General features: G+C 47.0%; 1 protein-coding gene across 7 annotated transcripts in view; it reads left to right on the forward strand.

The window, feature by feature from the left end:
* The window catches only part of LOC130372470 (CDK5 regulatory subunit-associated protein 2-like), a 43,275-nt gene that overhangs the window by 17,629 nt on the left and 8,604 nt on the right, over positions 1–17,042 (forward strand). For 6 of the 7 annotated variants that reach the window (XM_056578482.1, XM_056578483.1, XM_056578485.1 and 3 more), the window contains exons 26-42: positions 1,309–1,440; positions 2,580–2,689; positions 4,007–4,138; positions 5,622–5,720; positions 5,829–5,974; positions 6,246–6,558; positions 6,643–8,299; positions 8,612–8,719; positions 9,132–9,277; positions 9,373–9,782; positions 10,140–10,372; positions 11,005–11,050; positions 12,508–12,716; positions 14,301–14,666; positions 15,041–15,166; positions 16,132–16,245; positions 16,567–16,744. In XM_056578482.1, coding sequence (XP_056434457.1) covers positions 1,309–1,440; positions 2,580–2,689; positions 4,007–4,138; positions 5,622–5,720; positions 5,829–5,974; positions 6,246–6,558; positions 6,643–8,299; positions 8,612–8,719; positions 9,132–9,277; positions 9,373–9,782; positions 10,140–10,372; positions 11,005–11,050; positions 12,508–12,716; positions 14,301–14,666; positions 15,041–15,166; positions 16,132–16,245; positions 16,567–16,744 — 4,525 coding nt within the window. The remainder of the gene's footprint in view (positions 1–1,308; positions 1,441–2,579; positions 2,690–4,006; positions 4,139–5,621; positions 5,721–5,828; positions 5,975–6,245; positions 6,559–6,642; positions 8,300–8,611; positions 8,720–9,131; positions 9,278–9,372; positions 9,783–10,139; positions 10,373–11,004; positions 11,051–12,507; positions 12,717–14,300; positions 14,667–15,040; positions 15,167–16,131; positions 16,246–16,566; positions 16,745–17,042) is intronic. The other variant, XM_056578486.1, reaches the window with a different exon arrangement.

The following is a 17,042-nucleotide window of genomic DNA, read 5'->3' on the forward strand; positions in this document are numbered from 1 at the left end:
GTGGCTGGGATGCACTTCACTTTCACTCTCATTGTCTTTTTGTCTGGCATTTCTCCCCTCATCTGTCATCCGGTGAAAAAGTTAATAAAAAATACACCTGTCTGTCTCTCTGTCTCTCTATGTTTAACATGCTGTCCTGCTTGTTTCAAACCTGTTTCATTATGTCACATTACTAAAATGTGTGTGTCTGTTAACCACCCCATCTGACACATAAATTACATTTAAAGTTTTTAAACACATCATTATTTTATTATTCAAATGTGTTCCTTGCATCCAAGCATCATCTATTCTCCATTGTATAAATTGAAAGTGACCTATACTTTACACTAAGTCAAGATTTAAATTTACTATTAAATATATTGAGGTTTTTTTATGGCCCAAAAATGGTTCTACTTGTGCAATATCTTAGTAAAATACGCAATCGAAATAATGTCCCAAAACATACTACATCTAGAAAATATGTGGAGGACGCAGCCACATGAGCCTCACATCACACGCATCAATGCATTAGAGATCTCTATGCTCGTTATGGTGTATTTGCATACACAAGACGACATGCCAGTCAGCCAGTGACGGTATCCCCTTGAGGCTGATTAGATGTGCCACTGGGTGCACTGAGCCAGAGCAAATCAGTTCAGCCTTAAGCCTGCACCTGGCTTCCTGTCCATGGGAATATGGGAAGTGCACAACCCAACCCCCCCCCCCCCCCCCCTTACTAAACCCAGTGTTCATGTAGGTCATCTGTACTTAAGTGTCTCACGCTCACATGAATGTGTGGCTGAGGGGTCAGGCTGTGTGGTACAGCTTTAATTGAGAGGGCAGTGAGGTCTCCTCTTTGTTCTTCCAAAAAAAGCATCATCATTTGTTTTGTTAAGGTTATATTCATCCATCACTTGAACGGATTCACATCAGCCCCATCAACCCTCTTTACCGAGTAATAATTCACCTTCTGTATATGGTCATATTCCTTATGCCTGAAGCATTTTGTCATAAAATACACCATATTATTATATCAATTGTAAGATTATATAATATATTGTATGATATGTAGGAATGATATATATTTCATTTTTTTTTACCAAAAGTATATCTTGTGTGTGTGTGTGTGTGTGTGTGTGTGTGTGTGTGTGTGTGTGTGTGTGTGTGTGTGTGTGTGTGTGTGTGTGTGTGTGTGTGTGTGTGTGTGTGTGTGTGTGTGTGTGTGTGCGTGTGTGTGCAGGTTCAGCATTCTCTGTATGTGATTGTGTGTCCAGGTTGTGGCCCCTCTGTGTGTGTGCAGGTCTCAGCATAGTGCGTGTGTCTGTGCAGGTGTTGATCCCCAGGAGCTGCAGAGCATGAGGCACCAGCTGGAGGACGCCCAGCGCTGGAACGCCTCCCTGCAGGCCCGCCTCGGAGCCATCCAGAACCGGGCCGCCGGGGTGGGCGGAGCCAATGACACCGGTATTCTGATCACATGGCTTCATCTCCCTCATTCACTCATTTTGAATGCCATTGTGTGTAATCATTTTTCTTTGGTTTTATTTGCGATATATTCAAGGTAATCTTTTTTTATTTTACAGATAATTTTTTTCTCTATGGATTATTTTGTTATAAATAGATCTTAACGGTCCAGTGTGTAAATTCAGTTGGCCAATAGCAGTGAGGTTCAACCAGTCACACCGGGGTAACTTTATCATAGTCACCGTGGACACGTACATGTGGTAGGACATGGCGAAGCTAACAGTCAGCTACGTTTCTCAACACAGTGTTCTTACTGCATCCATTATGTTGTTATTGATTATCCATAGTGGTAAACTACACTCATAGACCTATAACTATCCCATCTGTAATATGTATTGATTATTCATCTCGATGCAGTAGGTGCCAATATTATGTTTTTGATAACATGATCTCGTGCATGTTTCATTTTGGATACCAACTTTATGTGCAGAGTGATAGCCTTCTTTTAGTTAGAAACTGGGAAACTCCCTCGATAGCTTATGTTTCCAATTCATGGATGTATTATGCACCCCCCCTTATCATAGTCCCCCTCGTCCGCAGCATGCCCTTCGCTGCCCTACGTGACTGTCTGTGTTGCTGTCTGCGTCTGAGGGTTAGGCTTCTAGGACACTTGTATATAATGGTCCGGAGGGGGTGGACGCCGTCTGAGAAGCGTTTGATGTCGAGGTCTGAGAGGGTTAAGCTTCTAGGACACTTCTAGTATAAAGCCGCGTGTGTCTCCTTACTACAACTCTCCAGAGCCGCTTTTCCCTTCTGGGCTACTGTAGAGCCATGGCGGCATCCTTTGTATCTACATGGGGAGTGGGTCCTCTTCAAAGAGCTCAAACTAAGGGGATGAAAATATAACAATTCTTATTTTAATGGAGTTATACACAAATTAAAACATACTTGTGTTGTATTCCATTTCTGCCAAGTCCATTCTGTTAGATGCCACTCAATTCTATGCACTATTCTTTTTTTCTTTGGATTGTATTATTTTTATTTAATTACTGATCCTAATGTTCATATTCCAAAGGATTCAACTGATTACCATAGATGGCATGATGATGTGGTTGGTTGTTAACACTCATGTCTTGTAGGGGACAGCTTGACCTTCCTCGGGGACCAGACCTCCTACATGAGCATCTGTGTTGGAGACAGACTGGAGGAGAGTCTGTCTCAGCTCTCTGCACCGGAGCTCAGACAGAAGGTTGGTCAGTAGGACTGCAGTAGAAATACTACTGCATGATTCAGTGAGGGGAGTTGGGAATATCTGAGGCTGCTTTCAATTAATGGCCATTTGCTCAAGAGTGTTCTGGTGCAGTTAGATAGATAGATAGATGGATAGATGGATAGATGGATAGATAGATAGATAGATAGATAGATAGATAGATAGATAGATATAACTTTATTGTATAACCTTAATAATCCCCCGGAGGAGAAGTTTGTTTTGAAAACCGAGGATGAAACACAATACAATAAAAAGACAATGTACTAATGAAAACAAAAATAGAGGCTAAAGTAAAGAAAAACACCAGTACTTAAGGCACAGCCACTTTAGGGTAACAGAAGAGTTTTTGAAAATATACATAATCTACACAAGGAGTGAGTGCAAATGGTTGACTTGTTTATCTGCCATATCTATTTACCGCATTTACTTTGATTACACTGTTATTGAGTGTTGTATAATTTTGCATGTGACATAGTTTAAGGTTGAGCCCCTCCCAGTTAGCTGGAGACTCTGAGAACTCAATAACAGTGTTCTCTCAGCTCTAACTAAGCAACTGTGTGAAGCAAACCGACTTGACTGGGTGGCAGTAGTGGGAAGGGTTATCGGGTGGCCATTGTAAGATTCTTGTTAACAAAGGGAGGTACCTGCTGGCCAGCATTTTATAATTTTAGAATATATCAGTTATTACATGATATTATGTGTGATTTTATTGTTGTTATTATTGAAATCACGATCGGTCACCATTGACTACAGATACGCCCCAGTTATTCTAAGTTATGAGCTGGATGAGATGTTAAAATATTTTTTGCTTTTTAATTGAGTTTTTTTCTTCATAACATAAACAAAGGTTGTATACGTCTGAGGGACATCAAAACAAACAAAAATAAAAAGAGCCCGCCGAGAAAAAAACCTCTCCCAAAAACAATAGGGAGAGGATCCCTTTCTAATCCAAGGCACAAGCCAGAAAGTAATTTTATACGCTTACATACAAACACTATACACACATAAGTATAAGGCCACTCTTGTCCATGCTTACTGATGTATACTGTATATTTACCTTAACCATACATACATATCACCCATAGATTTGTATCTTACATGTTACCATAAAACAACCCTGCTCTTTGACAGGAAAATTATATTGAACAGAGGGATACATTGTACATTAGTGCTGTAAAACAGAGATGTTACACATTTTGTCTTTAATACATTGCCCGACTTCCCATCCTTTATATTATCAGACAAAAGGAAGACGTTCCTCTTGTGTAATGAGAGTGTGTGCTCTTTGTGCCCTAGGTGGTGGCCCTGCAGGAGTGTGTGAGTGGCCTGCAGAGTGTTAACATAGACCTGCAGCAGAAGGCCTTGCTGCTGGAGAGGAAAGAAGACAAGGAGAACCTCAGCCACGGCAACACTAGCCCAAGGACTCAGGTGAGAATCCCCCATCTCAGATCCAGAAGTTCCACAGCGCTATGGGTCTAAAGCTACGGCCACACCAAACGCGTGTAAGAGGCGTAGAAAATCTGCATTTTTGGATAGGGAACCATTGGTTTAGGCACGTAGATGCGTTACACCTGCTAAAGCAGCGTTTCTACGCACCTAACGCCCCTACGCGCGGAGTTCAGAAAATTGAACTTTTTACGCTCCTACGCGTGATGCTTAGCCGCAGCATTGAGCTTGACCCGACGTCATTGGCAGAGAGACGGAGGACGCACAGAAGCAGAAAGAACAAGTCATCGTCTCAGTGTGTTTCCAACGTTTCTCAGACTCCCACAACAAATCAAGCACAGCGATGGTGGTGATCTCAGCCATGTTTGTGGAGCAAAAGAAAAATAGCGGGGGGAAATACGTTTTGGGCGGGCTTTGGGCGTAAGGCGCGTTGAACCATTTTTGTGACACACAATGATCAAGCGGCACGTAACACGTTTGGTGTAGCCGTACCTTAACCCTCTCTCCTGTCTATATATTCTTCCGAACGTAAACTCATCTGTGAGCGGCAAGAAGGAGGTTTCAGAAGATGATTTAACTGATTCTATATATTTTCATTCTACCACACAGGTTTGATTTAAAATATTTATTTGACACTGTCCAAGGGTACTGGTGTCAAGACGTAGACTTAGCTCGTCATTCCTCCATCTACACGAAAGGTTTCCCAGTGCGTGTTGAGTTTGTGTTGGCTGTTGGCCCAGGAGGGACAACGACATGGGATGACCAGACATGGTTTTAAGTTATCAGTCCGCTTCTGGGTCCGAAATGAATTGTCAGCCATGTCCCGTTGTGGCTCCGGTGGGTGGTCTGGGGGCAGCAGACCCTTCCATGTAACACACATCTACCAGCCCCTGTCCCCAGCAACAAAATTGGAGAAAGACATTTGGAGCAGAAGATAGTCCCCTTCAGATTTAGACTCGTCTGCCATCAGAATAATAGATGTTTATCTAAAGTCAGATTTGTGAGACTACCCTGTACCTATCAAGTCTATCCTTCTGTGATGAAAGAATGAAAGTATATATATGTATATGTATACATCATCTCTCTCTCTGGCCCAATCCCATTTCTACCCCTTACCCCTTCCCCTTACCCCTTCAAAACAAGGGGGAGGGGTAAGGGTAAGGGGTAGAAATGGGATTGGGCCTCTCTCTCTCTCTCTAACCAGTGCATTGTTTTGTCTGTAGAAAATCAGCCCAGAAATGTCCTCCTTCCTCTCCCACGACATGTCTCCTAACTCCTGTCCTGTCCTGTATCTTCCGATCACTCCGTCCCATTGAACTCTCTCTCCCATACCCCATGTAGACATCCCCATTCTGCCGCTGGCTGGCCACTGTGTTTTCTTTGTGCATTCCGTTCTCCTTTGTTGGGTTTTCTTTTTTTACAAAGTCATCTGTGTCACGACCCACCTCCCATCCCATGACTCTAGCTGCTAGCGGCGGGCCGGGCCGGCCAGCGACGGGGCGGCGACGGGACCCTGCGCCCCGGTCCAGGTCAACGGAGCCCAATGGAGGTCCTGCCGCCGCAGGTATGGGGGAAGGGATGGCCCCTCTGGAGGAGTCGACATTCATTCCAAGACGTCTCTTTGTCCTTCATGTAAGGGGGTTTTGGTTTTGCATACATATTTCACTTTTAGACGGGGTCCCAAAGCCATTGTGACCATGACGACAGAAGCTTGTTCAGCACGGGAGAGCATCAGATCAGGTCCGGCGACGAGCGTTTGGAGCAGCAGGAACACAACATGGAAGAGATGGTGCTCCAGGGAACCACCTCACAACTCAGGTGGTTCTACTGTCCGAATCGGATTTACCCACTGGTCAATATTGAATTTTAGATGAATATTTCAAAATTGAGTGTAGTCGCAGCAATGACATTGAGATGGTTCTTTCCTTGGTCCTAATTGGTTTAAAATGTGATGGCGCAGGCATGTTACTTCACTCTTCAACATTGCAATGCATTTCAACCATTTTTGGGTGCTATCCATTTGTCCTATATTGTACTGTTTGGTTATCCGCAGTGCCTGATCTAACAATTAGTCTCCCTTGGGCCCCAGGGATGAGCTCCTGCGACTTGGATCAGAGAACAGAGAACTGCGCTGTCTCCTCCGTGAGGAGGTGTTGAAGGAGTCTGAATGGAAGGCCAGATCAGAGGACGTGTGCGATGGACCAGCAGGCCTCCATCAGACCGTACTGAGACTGAGAGACGAGGCCCAGGGTCACCTCAAAGTCATCGGCTCGTTGAAGGAGCAGCTGGAGAGGAAAGCTGTGGAGGCGTCTGATTGGGAGAGGAGAAACGGGACCCTGGAGGGTCCACTGAGCACCCAGCTGTTACACCACACGCCTGCCAGGCAGCGCCGCTCACATAAGGTAGGACCTGTAAGGGAACCTGCCATAAACCTGAATACACAATGTGGTAACATACAATCCTAAGTTTTTCCATTCCTATTTCAGGCTGGTGTCAGGTCTCGCCTCCCTGTGCCAGTGAGACTGATATCAGAACCAGGCAGCACCTTCTGGGTGGCCAACCAACCCCAAACTTTGCACCAACACACAGACACCGTTGAGCCTCTGCGAGATATACACCTGAATCACATCTCTGAGTCGGACCAGCTCCTGTCCGAGGGCTTGGAGTACCCCCTGTCCCTAGAGCGCAGTACCACTCCCGGGTCCAACTTTGACGAGTACATCCATCGTAGCAGCTGCAGCCAAACAGTCTCCGATGATAACCCAGAGGACGGAGAGGCCCTCCTGGATGATGCCCGGGCTGACTCCTGCGCCTTGCTGGCCCAGTTGGAGCTGCTCCACCAGGAGTGCCAGGAGAAGGAGAGCCTCATTGACGGGCTGGAAGACAAGCTGGCCGAGTGGGAGGAGATCCACGCCCAGCTGCTTGAGAAGGACTGCCTGAACCGCCAGTACGCCGAGGCCCTGCAGGCTGCTGAATCCACCATCGCTTATCTCACCGCTTGCAACCTGGACAGCCATAGCGGCCTCGGCCTGGGCCAGCTCGAGCGCTCTTGTGCCGTCTCGGCGGGCTCAGATGGCAGCGCCCTGCAGAAGGAAAACGTGGAGCTCAACAAGATCCTGCAAGAGAAGGACAGGCTCAACGCCCACCTGGTGGAGTTCCTCAACATGACCGGCAGGGACATTGCTACCATACAAGCATCTTTGACCTCTCCCACAGCCGCAGCCTCTCTGGAGCTGTGTTCCAGGTTGGTGAGCGCCCTGCAGCAGATGAACGCATCTCTAGCGGCTCACAACCCAAGAGGCACTGTCGATGTGCCCTGGGGTTCTGACCGCAGTCAGGAGCAAAGTATGGACCGGCTTCAACAAGGGAGCTGGGAACTGAACCGACTGGATACCGAGTGTGAAGTAGGAACTCCTTCTGAGGCCAGCGGTGTACTTCCTGTTCTCAACCACACTGGCACTCAGCATAAGGACTACTTGATTAGGCAAATTGCAGGAGAGTCTGTGAACAAAGGCAGGTCCAGAGATGTAGAAGGCACATCGGGCTGCTCTGAAGGCAGTGTAACTAACGGAGAGCTCACCAAGTGTCTGTCAGACTGTCTGGCTGCAGCAGAGTCAGCCATCGCCTCTCTGGCAGCACACTGCACCAACACTCAGAGCTTGTCTTCTGGAAAATCCGCCCAGATCAGTCCTGAACTTCAACACCACCTGCAAAGGCTTCAGATCTCTCTGCAGGAGCTGGGGGATCTGGAGGACCACGGCCAGGTGGAGGCGGCCAAGAAACCCTCCCATAGGCACGGCTCTGCTGCTTCTGCTGGCAGGAAGTCACAACCTTCTTCCCAGGAGCTCCATCGCAATATCCAACTCCTGTACCAGGCATTCTGCGATCACTCCCAGAGGATCTCTAACCTTCAGGCCAGCCTGCAGGAGGAGAGGAGGCTCCGAGGGGAGAATCAGACCCAAGCACCAGCAGTGGATTGCCTGAGTTCAGAGGGAATACCAGGCAATGTTCAGGCCCAGCTTGAGGGTCTTCAGAAGGCTCTGAAGGACAAGAAGAAGACGTGCAAGATCCTTGAGGAGAAACTGGCCTCCTCCTTAAAGCCGGTTATCATCCACAACCTGCCCTGTGACCCTGCTAAGAAAAGTAAGAAACATACAACTTGAGCATTGCATTGTACTGTGAGTACTGTGGTGGTTATTCATATGAGGGGGATAGATATTAATTTGATTTATTAATTTAACTGCCAAAGAGTATTCTCTGAATCAATTCCCTTATGTAATAATAACTCATTCATTTGATTAATGAGTAACTAATTAATTAATATATTATTTAATGACTTGAAAACTAGTGAATTGATTGCAACTGGGAATACGTAAAGAGAACATTCTCAACATTACAACCATTTATATATCCACACCCCTGATCCCCTTCCTAACTCCACATTGTTGCCTCCAGCGCCACCTCTGGAGCAAGACGACAAGTGCGTGCAGGTGGATTTGCAGGACCTGGGTTACGAAACCAGTGGCAAGAGTGAGAACGATAGGGAAGAGAGCAGTAGCACAGGTAGCTAGTGGTGGAGTTAATACTAATCCCACTGGTGGTGGTTAAACAGCCTTTGTGCATGATCACTGAACTGAGGCGGTACCGCGACTGGTTATGAGCGGAGATCTCATAACACTAGTTTGTCAACCTCTGGGTTTCAACCTCCCCTTCATTGTGGATGGCTTTGCACAAACCGTCAACGTTTCACACTGTTTTTGCATGTTTTAACTGAATTTATGAAGGCCCCTGCTTTAAACAATGCATAACTCTTCACCTACATTTCCTTTTCTTCACTACTCTATATCTCACTACAGTCACCAGCTACTTTCTTCACCTCTACTTCCTGTCAGAGGGACTGTATTCCAACCCACTTGTAGTTGTTTGGACCTCTCTGTACCTGACCACTTTGACCCTGATCTTAATGTTGACTCAGATCTGAAGGGTTGCTTGCAGCCCGGGGACAGCGCCTGCAGCCTGCCGTCCCTGCTGAAGGAGGTGCAAGGCTCCTTCTCCTCCGCTGAGTACCTGGACTCCACATCCACCTCCTACCCCAGCTCCCCTGCTCTGAGCTCCAACAAGGTGAGCTCTCCACTCTGTTACCTGGAAATCTGTTGGCTTTAATGTTGAAATGTGTGGAGGTTTGTGTTTTAAATATTGTGTTGTTTCTCTTCCAGGTGAGTCTAAAGAGCCTGCAGGCCTTCGAGGACTACGGCGTGTCTGAGGATCCTGTTGAGCTCAAGGCACAGGTCATGGAGCTGAGGCTTCAGCTGGAGAACCAGACCCGGGTCGCTCAGCAGATGCAGAGCCTACTGGGTCGCCACATCTTCCCCAGCAACCTGGTGTCCACGCCGGTGGACGCCTCCAGGGATCAACATGCTTGGCCCGGCGTGGTGTATGGACGCAGCCAGGAGAGGAGTCACTCTGCAGCGGAGCTGAAGGAAGGCCGGGACAGAGAGGGCCAGAGGATGAGGGAGGAGATCGGTGTGCTGAAGCAGGAGCTGGAGAGGGAGAGGAGTCTGAACAGGAACATGAGTGAACAGCTGCAGCAGGTGCAGCAGCGCAGTCGCTCTGCCTCGCCCGCAAGGTAAACTGCTACCACCATGCTGGTTACATTCATATTACAGTACATTTATAATAAAGGGATGATGACACAGATTTTTATTATATAGTTAGTACATTTATAAAATGCTGTATGAAAAAAGTTAGAATGAATTTCAAAGTACATACAAACAATACATTTATGAAGTGGTACATTGATATTGATGACCATATTGTAATGTACTGTAATTCAAAATGGTAGTAATGGATAGAAATGGAGTAATGATACGACACATGTCTTGTACACAAGATTTGTGTTTCAACTGTTTGTCCTACCATTGCCCTCTAACAAACCCTCTCAATGTGAACATCACCGTGCCTTCTCCCATACCGACCCCGTCAGGCTGGACTCCCTGGTGCAGTCTCAGGCCAGGGAGCTGTCCGCGCTCAGGCAGCAGATCAAGGAGCGCCGTGGCCTGGGGCTGTCCCACCGCAGGCAGCTGGAGGAGCTGAGCCGGGCCTTCCAGGAGCTGCTGCAGGCCAGCGACGTGGATCTGTTCCGGGGAGATATCCTCCGAGGGCAGCTGGACAAGAGTATGGGCATTCTGGAGAGACTGGAGGGGTGGCTTGACAGAGGTGTGTTCTTTATATTGATAAATGTATAGTATGCTTAAAGGATTTTGCCGGTTGTTAATTGTTGACATTATCTATGTAGAGATGTCAATCAGCCATGATTGTTGAGCCACCAATGGACAGGCTCATTGGGGACAAAGGGCTATGTTTCATTCCGCTTACATTCTCACCCTGCGTTCACATGCCAATACCATCAAAGTCTCTGGCCCTCAGTTTGTGAGGATGCGAAGTGGCGTGTAAACACAGAATTTAAACTTCCTTCTGGGCTCTGTTGGAGAAGTTTCCAAGCCCACCGGAGCTGGTCAAAATAAAGATACAGCTCTGGGAGCTGCTAACCACTTGTTTGGGATATAATGGATGTCAATTGATGACCAACAGCCCAATCTTGGAACACCTGAACAAAAGATCATGGTGGATTTACATCTGGACATATGCAATGTCCACCACTAACCTGGGGACTGAACAAACCCAAATCCTTAACTTCCTTAACACAGGGGCGGAGTTCGACTTTTCAACATTCAATCTAAAGCATGTTTCCCAATGCTATCATGTTATTTTAGTTAGACTCTGATTTAACATTTTCAATGTTTTATTCTAGTCAGGTTATTTATTGTACATTCTTATGTGTTTAACAGGAGACGGCCAACAGGACAATAAGGATGCTCTGGAGCTGGCCCAACGGTATATAACCTGTATTTACAATGTTATTCTACTCACCCCTGTGGGTGCTACACATTGGTTGTGGTTAGGAAGGTCCCCCCTTCACTGTAAAGTCTTTGAGTTTCATAAATTGTTATGATTATGATTAATTCGTTTTTACTTCATTGTTTGTAGCGTTTTACCATTGCCTCTGAATTTCACCACCAATATTCCCAGTCATGGGTTAATCATTTTAAGGGTGATGCTGACTACCCTAACTGGTTCCTATCGTTCTGTGGGTAGACTTGGTCGGGGCAGTTTGAGCTGTTTTAGTGTCTGTCATTTGCCCCATTTTATAACCTAGGCACCCCCGCCCAAGCAGTAGCCCATTGCGTTACTACCCCAGGGTATATTGTGTTTTGGACAGTGTTTTGCTCTGACCTACTTCCGATGCCCTCATGTGGGTCATTCTCCCCCATGAGAATCATGTCAGGTGGGACTGACATGGCTATGGTCTTTGTTGTCTCCAGCGATGCCTTGGAGTCTTTTGAAAATAATTCTTTATTGTCAAATCATCATTCTCAATGTTATACATTTACCTTTAGGGCTTTTAGCTTATCCAAAGCATTTATATACCGCAGCTATAGCACATGTTTATTCATGCAATGTTATTTAGGGAGGTTATGACATGAATGTGTGTGACTAACCGCCATTTTTTTGGTAATAACAATAACAAACAGCTTGACCAGCGTTTGTTGTCTTTGCTGATTTCCTTTTACAATTGATATGCGGCATATTGTTTTTGCAATGTAAGGCATTGTTCGCGGACATTCCATGGAGTGGTAGTTTTAGTTGACATATCAGCTCCATCTTTTAACACATCTCGTATCTATAATGGTATTCTTACTGGGCAGCCCTGAAGAGTGGCAGCAGGAGCTGCAGTACAGTAGTTCTCCTCAGGACGGTCCTGCTAGCATTCAGCAGGAAATAGAGTACCTACGGTGGCAGCTAGAGGGCGAGAGAGAGCTGCTGCAGCAGCACATCCACTCTCTGGTCCAGCAGAACTTCAATCTGGCCCAGTCCACCAGAGAGCAGCTGGACCTGTGAGTCACAGGCTCAGGTCCAAGTGGGACAGCATGCTGTTTGCAGTGATCTTTTTCTTTATCTTTAAAAGGAGTGCTTTTCCTTAAAGGCAAAACCATTCGAATTGAAGACTCTGCATCTGGTCCTCTACTCTGGAGCAGAGGACCTGAGAGCTTCAATCTCAAACCAAACTACCCTTTAGTGCGACTCTCTTCTAATCAAGTAGAAGAAGTGACCTTTTGTTTGAAATCTATCTGACAAATGTATATCTGCCTTAATCGCATGTATCATTTATTTGAACCTTTGTTTCCCTGTGTTGTTCTTGTTGAGCTGTTTCCCTTCTGCCGTAACTTTTGTAGCTCAGAGCTTTGCCCCCAAAGCCCCACATCCATAAAGTGTGTGGTTGATGGGCCCAGGTTGTCCAGGGAGCTGCAGGAGAAGAACCAGCAGGTGCAGAGCCTCCAGAGCCAGCTGAGGGGTCCCAGCGGGGCCTCCTCCTGCTGCTCCAGCTCCTCGGAGCGGAGCCCGTCCTACGTGGTGTCGGGGTCGGGACGCGGTAGCCCCACCGCACAGAGTCCCACCGCCCGCAGCCCCTCAACCCACAGCGGAGCCCTGGCGCCTCACGGTATGAGTGGCCACATGTGTGTATAGATGTTGACATTGTCATTATACATTGAAACTGAAAGTGAAATGTGAAGCGACATAGCGATACTGCGGCGGTGTATTCAAATGATCGCACATCTCAATAGCACTTGAAAGTCGTCTTCTTTTTCAGATAAGAAAGATAGTCAACAAATATGAAAGCTGAGGCGCTGAACTAAAGACTTGATCTTGGTGGGAGTCTGTGTTTAGTGGTGAACTAAAGACTTGATCTTGGTGGGAGTCTGTGTTTAGTGGTGAACTAAAGACTTGATCTTGGTGGGAGTCTGTGTTAAGTGGTGAATTAAAGACTTGATCTTGGTGGGAGTCTGTGTTTAGTGGTGAACTAAAGACTTGATCTTGGTGGGAGTCTGTGTTTAGTGGTGAACTAAAGACTTGATCTTGGTGGGAGTCTGTGTTTAGTGGTGAACTAAAGACTTGATTTTGGTGGGAGTCTGTGTTAAGTGGTGAATTAAAGACTTGATCTTGGTGGGAGTCTGTGTTTAGTGGTGAACTAAAGACTTGATCTTGGTGGGAGTCTTGTGTTTAGTGGTGAACTAAAGACTTGATCTTGGTTGGAGTCCTGTGTGTTGTATTCTATCCCAGTAGGGTCGGCAGCAACCCTCCTCTCTATAGAGCCATCGTTTGGTTAATGTTTCTACAGTATGGGCCGCCAATTACAAAGTAACCTGACCTAAACAATAGCCTTAACAAACCAATATGTTTTTCCATCATGTAGGCCTTATTCGATTTCCAAACTATCAATTCTGTTCTGTCACTGCATCGATGCAGACCTCTATCTTATTATGGGGTTGTGGATGATTTAGTGGTTCCCTCTAGTGGTTATGATGTTTGACTCTGAGCCCAAAGAGCTCTAGGTTCCACACCTAATGTCCCCAGCCTGCCTTGCTGATCCTAGAAATATATATGCATATTCACATTTACTTTAGATAAAAGTGTTCACTAAAATCATCTCTTTCATTTTCTAAATTCAATCCTAGTATTTAGTACCCCTGGAGATTGACATGACAAGGCCACCTCCACATCTATCGTTATATTCAGTCCCTGCAATTAGCTCTGTATGTTTCCTTATGAAAAATGCATGTTCCCCCCCACACTATTTCCCGGGCCATTATCATGAGGTCAAGAAGGCACGGAGACTTCTTGAATCAGAGCCGATCTAGTAGCAGCTAGTGGTGTCCCTGTAGGCCCCGCCCCCTCTGTTCGGCGGCACCCAGGCGTCTAGCAGAGAGGCAGAGGGCGCAGGGTGTCCTGTTCCAGGCCTGTTGGAGCTGCATTATTAAGGGCCACCTATCCACCTGAGGGGAAGAATGAGGAGCTGCTTAAGGTTATCACACTTATGTTCGAATATGTTTAGGGCCTCTTTCCCGTAATGCATTTGAGTGTTTTACACTAAGGCCAACCACTTTTTTTTTTTAAGAGTTCCATCGCCAAAACGACGGAAGCAATTGCTGAAAGGCCCTTTGAAGTCCCAATAGAAATGGAGACTGTTATTTAGAAGCCTGCTAGTGACTATTGGCATTCAGCTGTGTTACCTGTGTGTGTCAAGGCCACACAGACGGGGGCGGCGCCAAAGCCGGGGGAGGCGTGGACCGGAGCCCCGGGGACCAGAGCCCCGGGGACCGTCACCGTAGCAGCAGGACACAGGGAGCCCGGCTGTGGAGGGAGAACGGCGGGCTGCAGGAGCAGCTGAGGGGCAGCCAGGAGCTCAACGCAACGCTGCGCAGCGAGCTGGAGCTCCAGCGCTCCGTCCAGGCCCAGCAGGGCCCCCGCCACCCAGAGCCCCGGGACTCCCCGGACGGGCCCGTGTCACCACCTCAGGCCGACTCGGATGGAAGAGAGGCTGAGGCACGGCCTGAGGCACGGGCAGCCGCGCGTCAGGACGGAGGGCCGCGGGCTGGGGCCATGACCACAGGTCCTCTTCTCTACTACTGTCCTGTTCGCTTGGATCGGACCTTCAATGTTTTATTTAAAGGATTTCAGGCACAATCTTAGTCATTCCTGCAATAGATTACACCGTTAAGGCAATTCAAGGCGACGTTTAATTATAATGCAAACTTAACAAATTCAAAGGCCATTCAGAGTGCTTTACATAGGGAATAACATTCCGAGACAATCATTTAAAATGTGTAATTTCTGTCTGTTACACTGACCTGCATGCTAATGTATGTCTCTGTGTTCTGACTCGTGTGTGTCTCTGTGTTCTGACTCTTGTGTGTGTCTGTGTTCTGACTCGTGTGTGTGTGTGTGTGTGTGTGTTCTGACTGGTGTGTGTGCCTCTGTTCTCAGACCTGCTGGCCGAACACCTGCAGGAGATCCGGGCCCTGCGGCGGCGGCTGGAGGAGAGCATCCAGACCAACGAGCGCCTCCGAGAGCAGCTGGAGAGGAGGCTGGCTGAGGTGGAGAGGGACCCAGGTACTCCCTCTTTGATATTCAATCCTGCTGCTGTGCTGATCCCTCAGGGTCACTCATTAACATGTATAGTGGAACAAACAGGTGGCCAATGGCAGTGCAAATATCACCAAGACCTAGATCAGACAAGATGGTCGCTTTTGTTTAATGTATTCAGCGTATCTGTGGATACTTACTGTTATTGTAGGGATTCTTATTAGGTATTCCTATTGTGGGGTGAAGGCATCATTAGAGCGACTATCTCAGCGGTGGAATGTCAATAAGTAGAGCTGTCAGTTAAACGCGTTATTAACGGCGTTAACGCAAACCAATTTTAACGGCGTTAAAAAATGTATTGCACGATTAACGCAATTATTTTATTTCCAAAAAAAAAAAATGCTATGTTCAAATGAAATTTGTTCAAAGCAGTCGTAATTGCACTATAGGCTCTTTTTTTGTATCGTCCTGTTTTGATCAGTATATGCCAATGTTGTTATCAATAAAAAATCATTTGCACAAGGCAAGCCGATGCACTTCACCATGTTGATAAGAGAATTAAAATGAGAAGAATTATGGGACAAAAAAATCAAGGGATACTTAGCATAGAAAAATAATTTGCGATTAATCGCGAGTTAACTATGACATTAATGCGATTAATCACGATTAAATATTTTAATCGCTTGACAGCTCTAGTAATAAGGTTTCAGTTTTTAGCCAGAAGTGCTGGTTCCCTGTGTGCTATTATTTGCGGCATCTCTTCTTCAGATCTCTTCTAGGCGAAATGAGGCACCCCGTGAATGGCTTGACCAGCACGGTACCTTGGGTCGCGCTTTCAATACCTATCTGACTGGCAGTCCTGGTTTCTATTAATATTCTTCTCTTATAATGAAGAAGCATTATAAAAACAGAGTACCGAAACAGAGTTCATTGCCCCCTGGTCTAAACCCTACTTGTGACGCTGGCCTGTGGTGCTGATTTGTGTTGAGCAGCGACCAACATCTTCATCCAAGGCAGCGAGGAGCAGGGCCAGATGGCCAGCGAGGTGCGCTTCCTCTGGGAGCAGAACCGCAGCCTGAAGGAGCAGCTGGCCCAGGGCTCCAGAGGTAACACTACACTACACACTACACACACTACAGCAGCACCTGGTGTTGAGTTGTGTTGAACCACAAGGACCTTTACAATGCGAGAGGCTTTTACCTTTATGTTAAGATATAAGCATACATACACTATATACAAAACTATCTGTAATGTATCTACAAATAAGGGCTTGATATAAGCCGTATCACAGATAATGCGTTCTAACGTCAAAGGTTTCCTATTTTAACATGGGCCTTTTGACATAGAATAGTATGCAGATCTCCACAGATAAATTCTGGGTTTCCTTTCACACGCAACCACTCCGTACCCCCTCTTCCCCCCGGCAGACAAGCAGAAGGAGAACGAGGCGCTGCGGGAGACCCTGGCCCGCCGCACGGCCCGGCTGGAGCAGAGCCGGGCGGAGCTGGAGGCCCTGAGGCAGGAGAGGGCCCGGCTGACGCCCAGCGCCCAGGAGAACCAGACGCTGAGCGACGCCCTGCAGCACAGCAGGGACGAGCTCCACAGGTACTGTCTCCCTGAGGGGGTAGGGCTGTATTAACCTTCAGACCACAGGTACTGTCTCCCTGAGGAGGTAGGGCTGTATTAACCTTCAGACCACAGGTACTGTCTCCCCCTGTGGCTGAGTGGGTAGGGCTGTATTATAGTTCACCCATGATGGTAGCGGCCACACGTCTCCTGCGTTGGTCAGTACGTCCTGTGGCCACGTCTCTGGGTCGTGAGTGACCACATACCAACAGAATCCTTGAGGCAGTAAACCAAAGGTGGTCTGACGTTCTACGGCGTGGGAACAGGAAACTAAAAG

This window comes from Gadus chalcogrammus, chromosome 19 (genome assembly GCF_026213295.1).
Source record: "Gadus chalcogrammus isolate NIFS_2021 chromosome 19, NIFS_Gcha_1.0, whole genome shotgun sequence".
NCBI lineage: Eukaryota > Metazoa > Chordata > Actinopteri > Gadiformes > Gadidae > Gadus > Gadus chalcogrammus.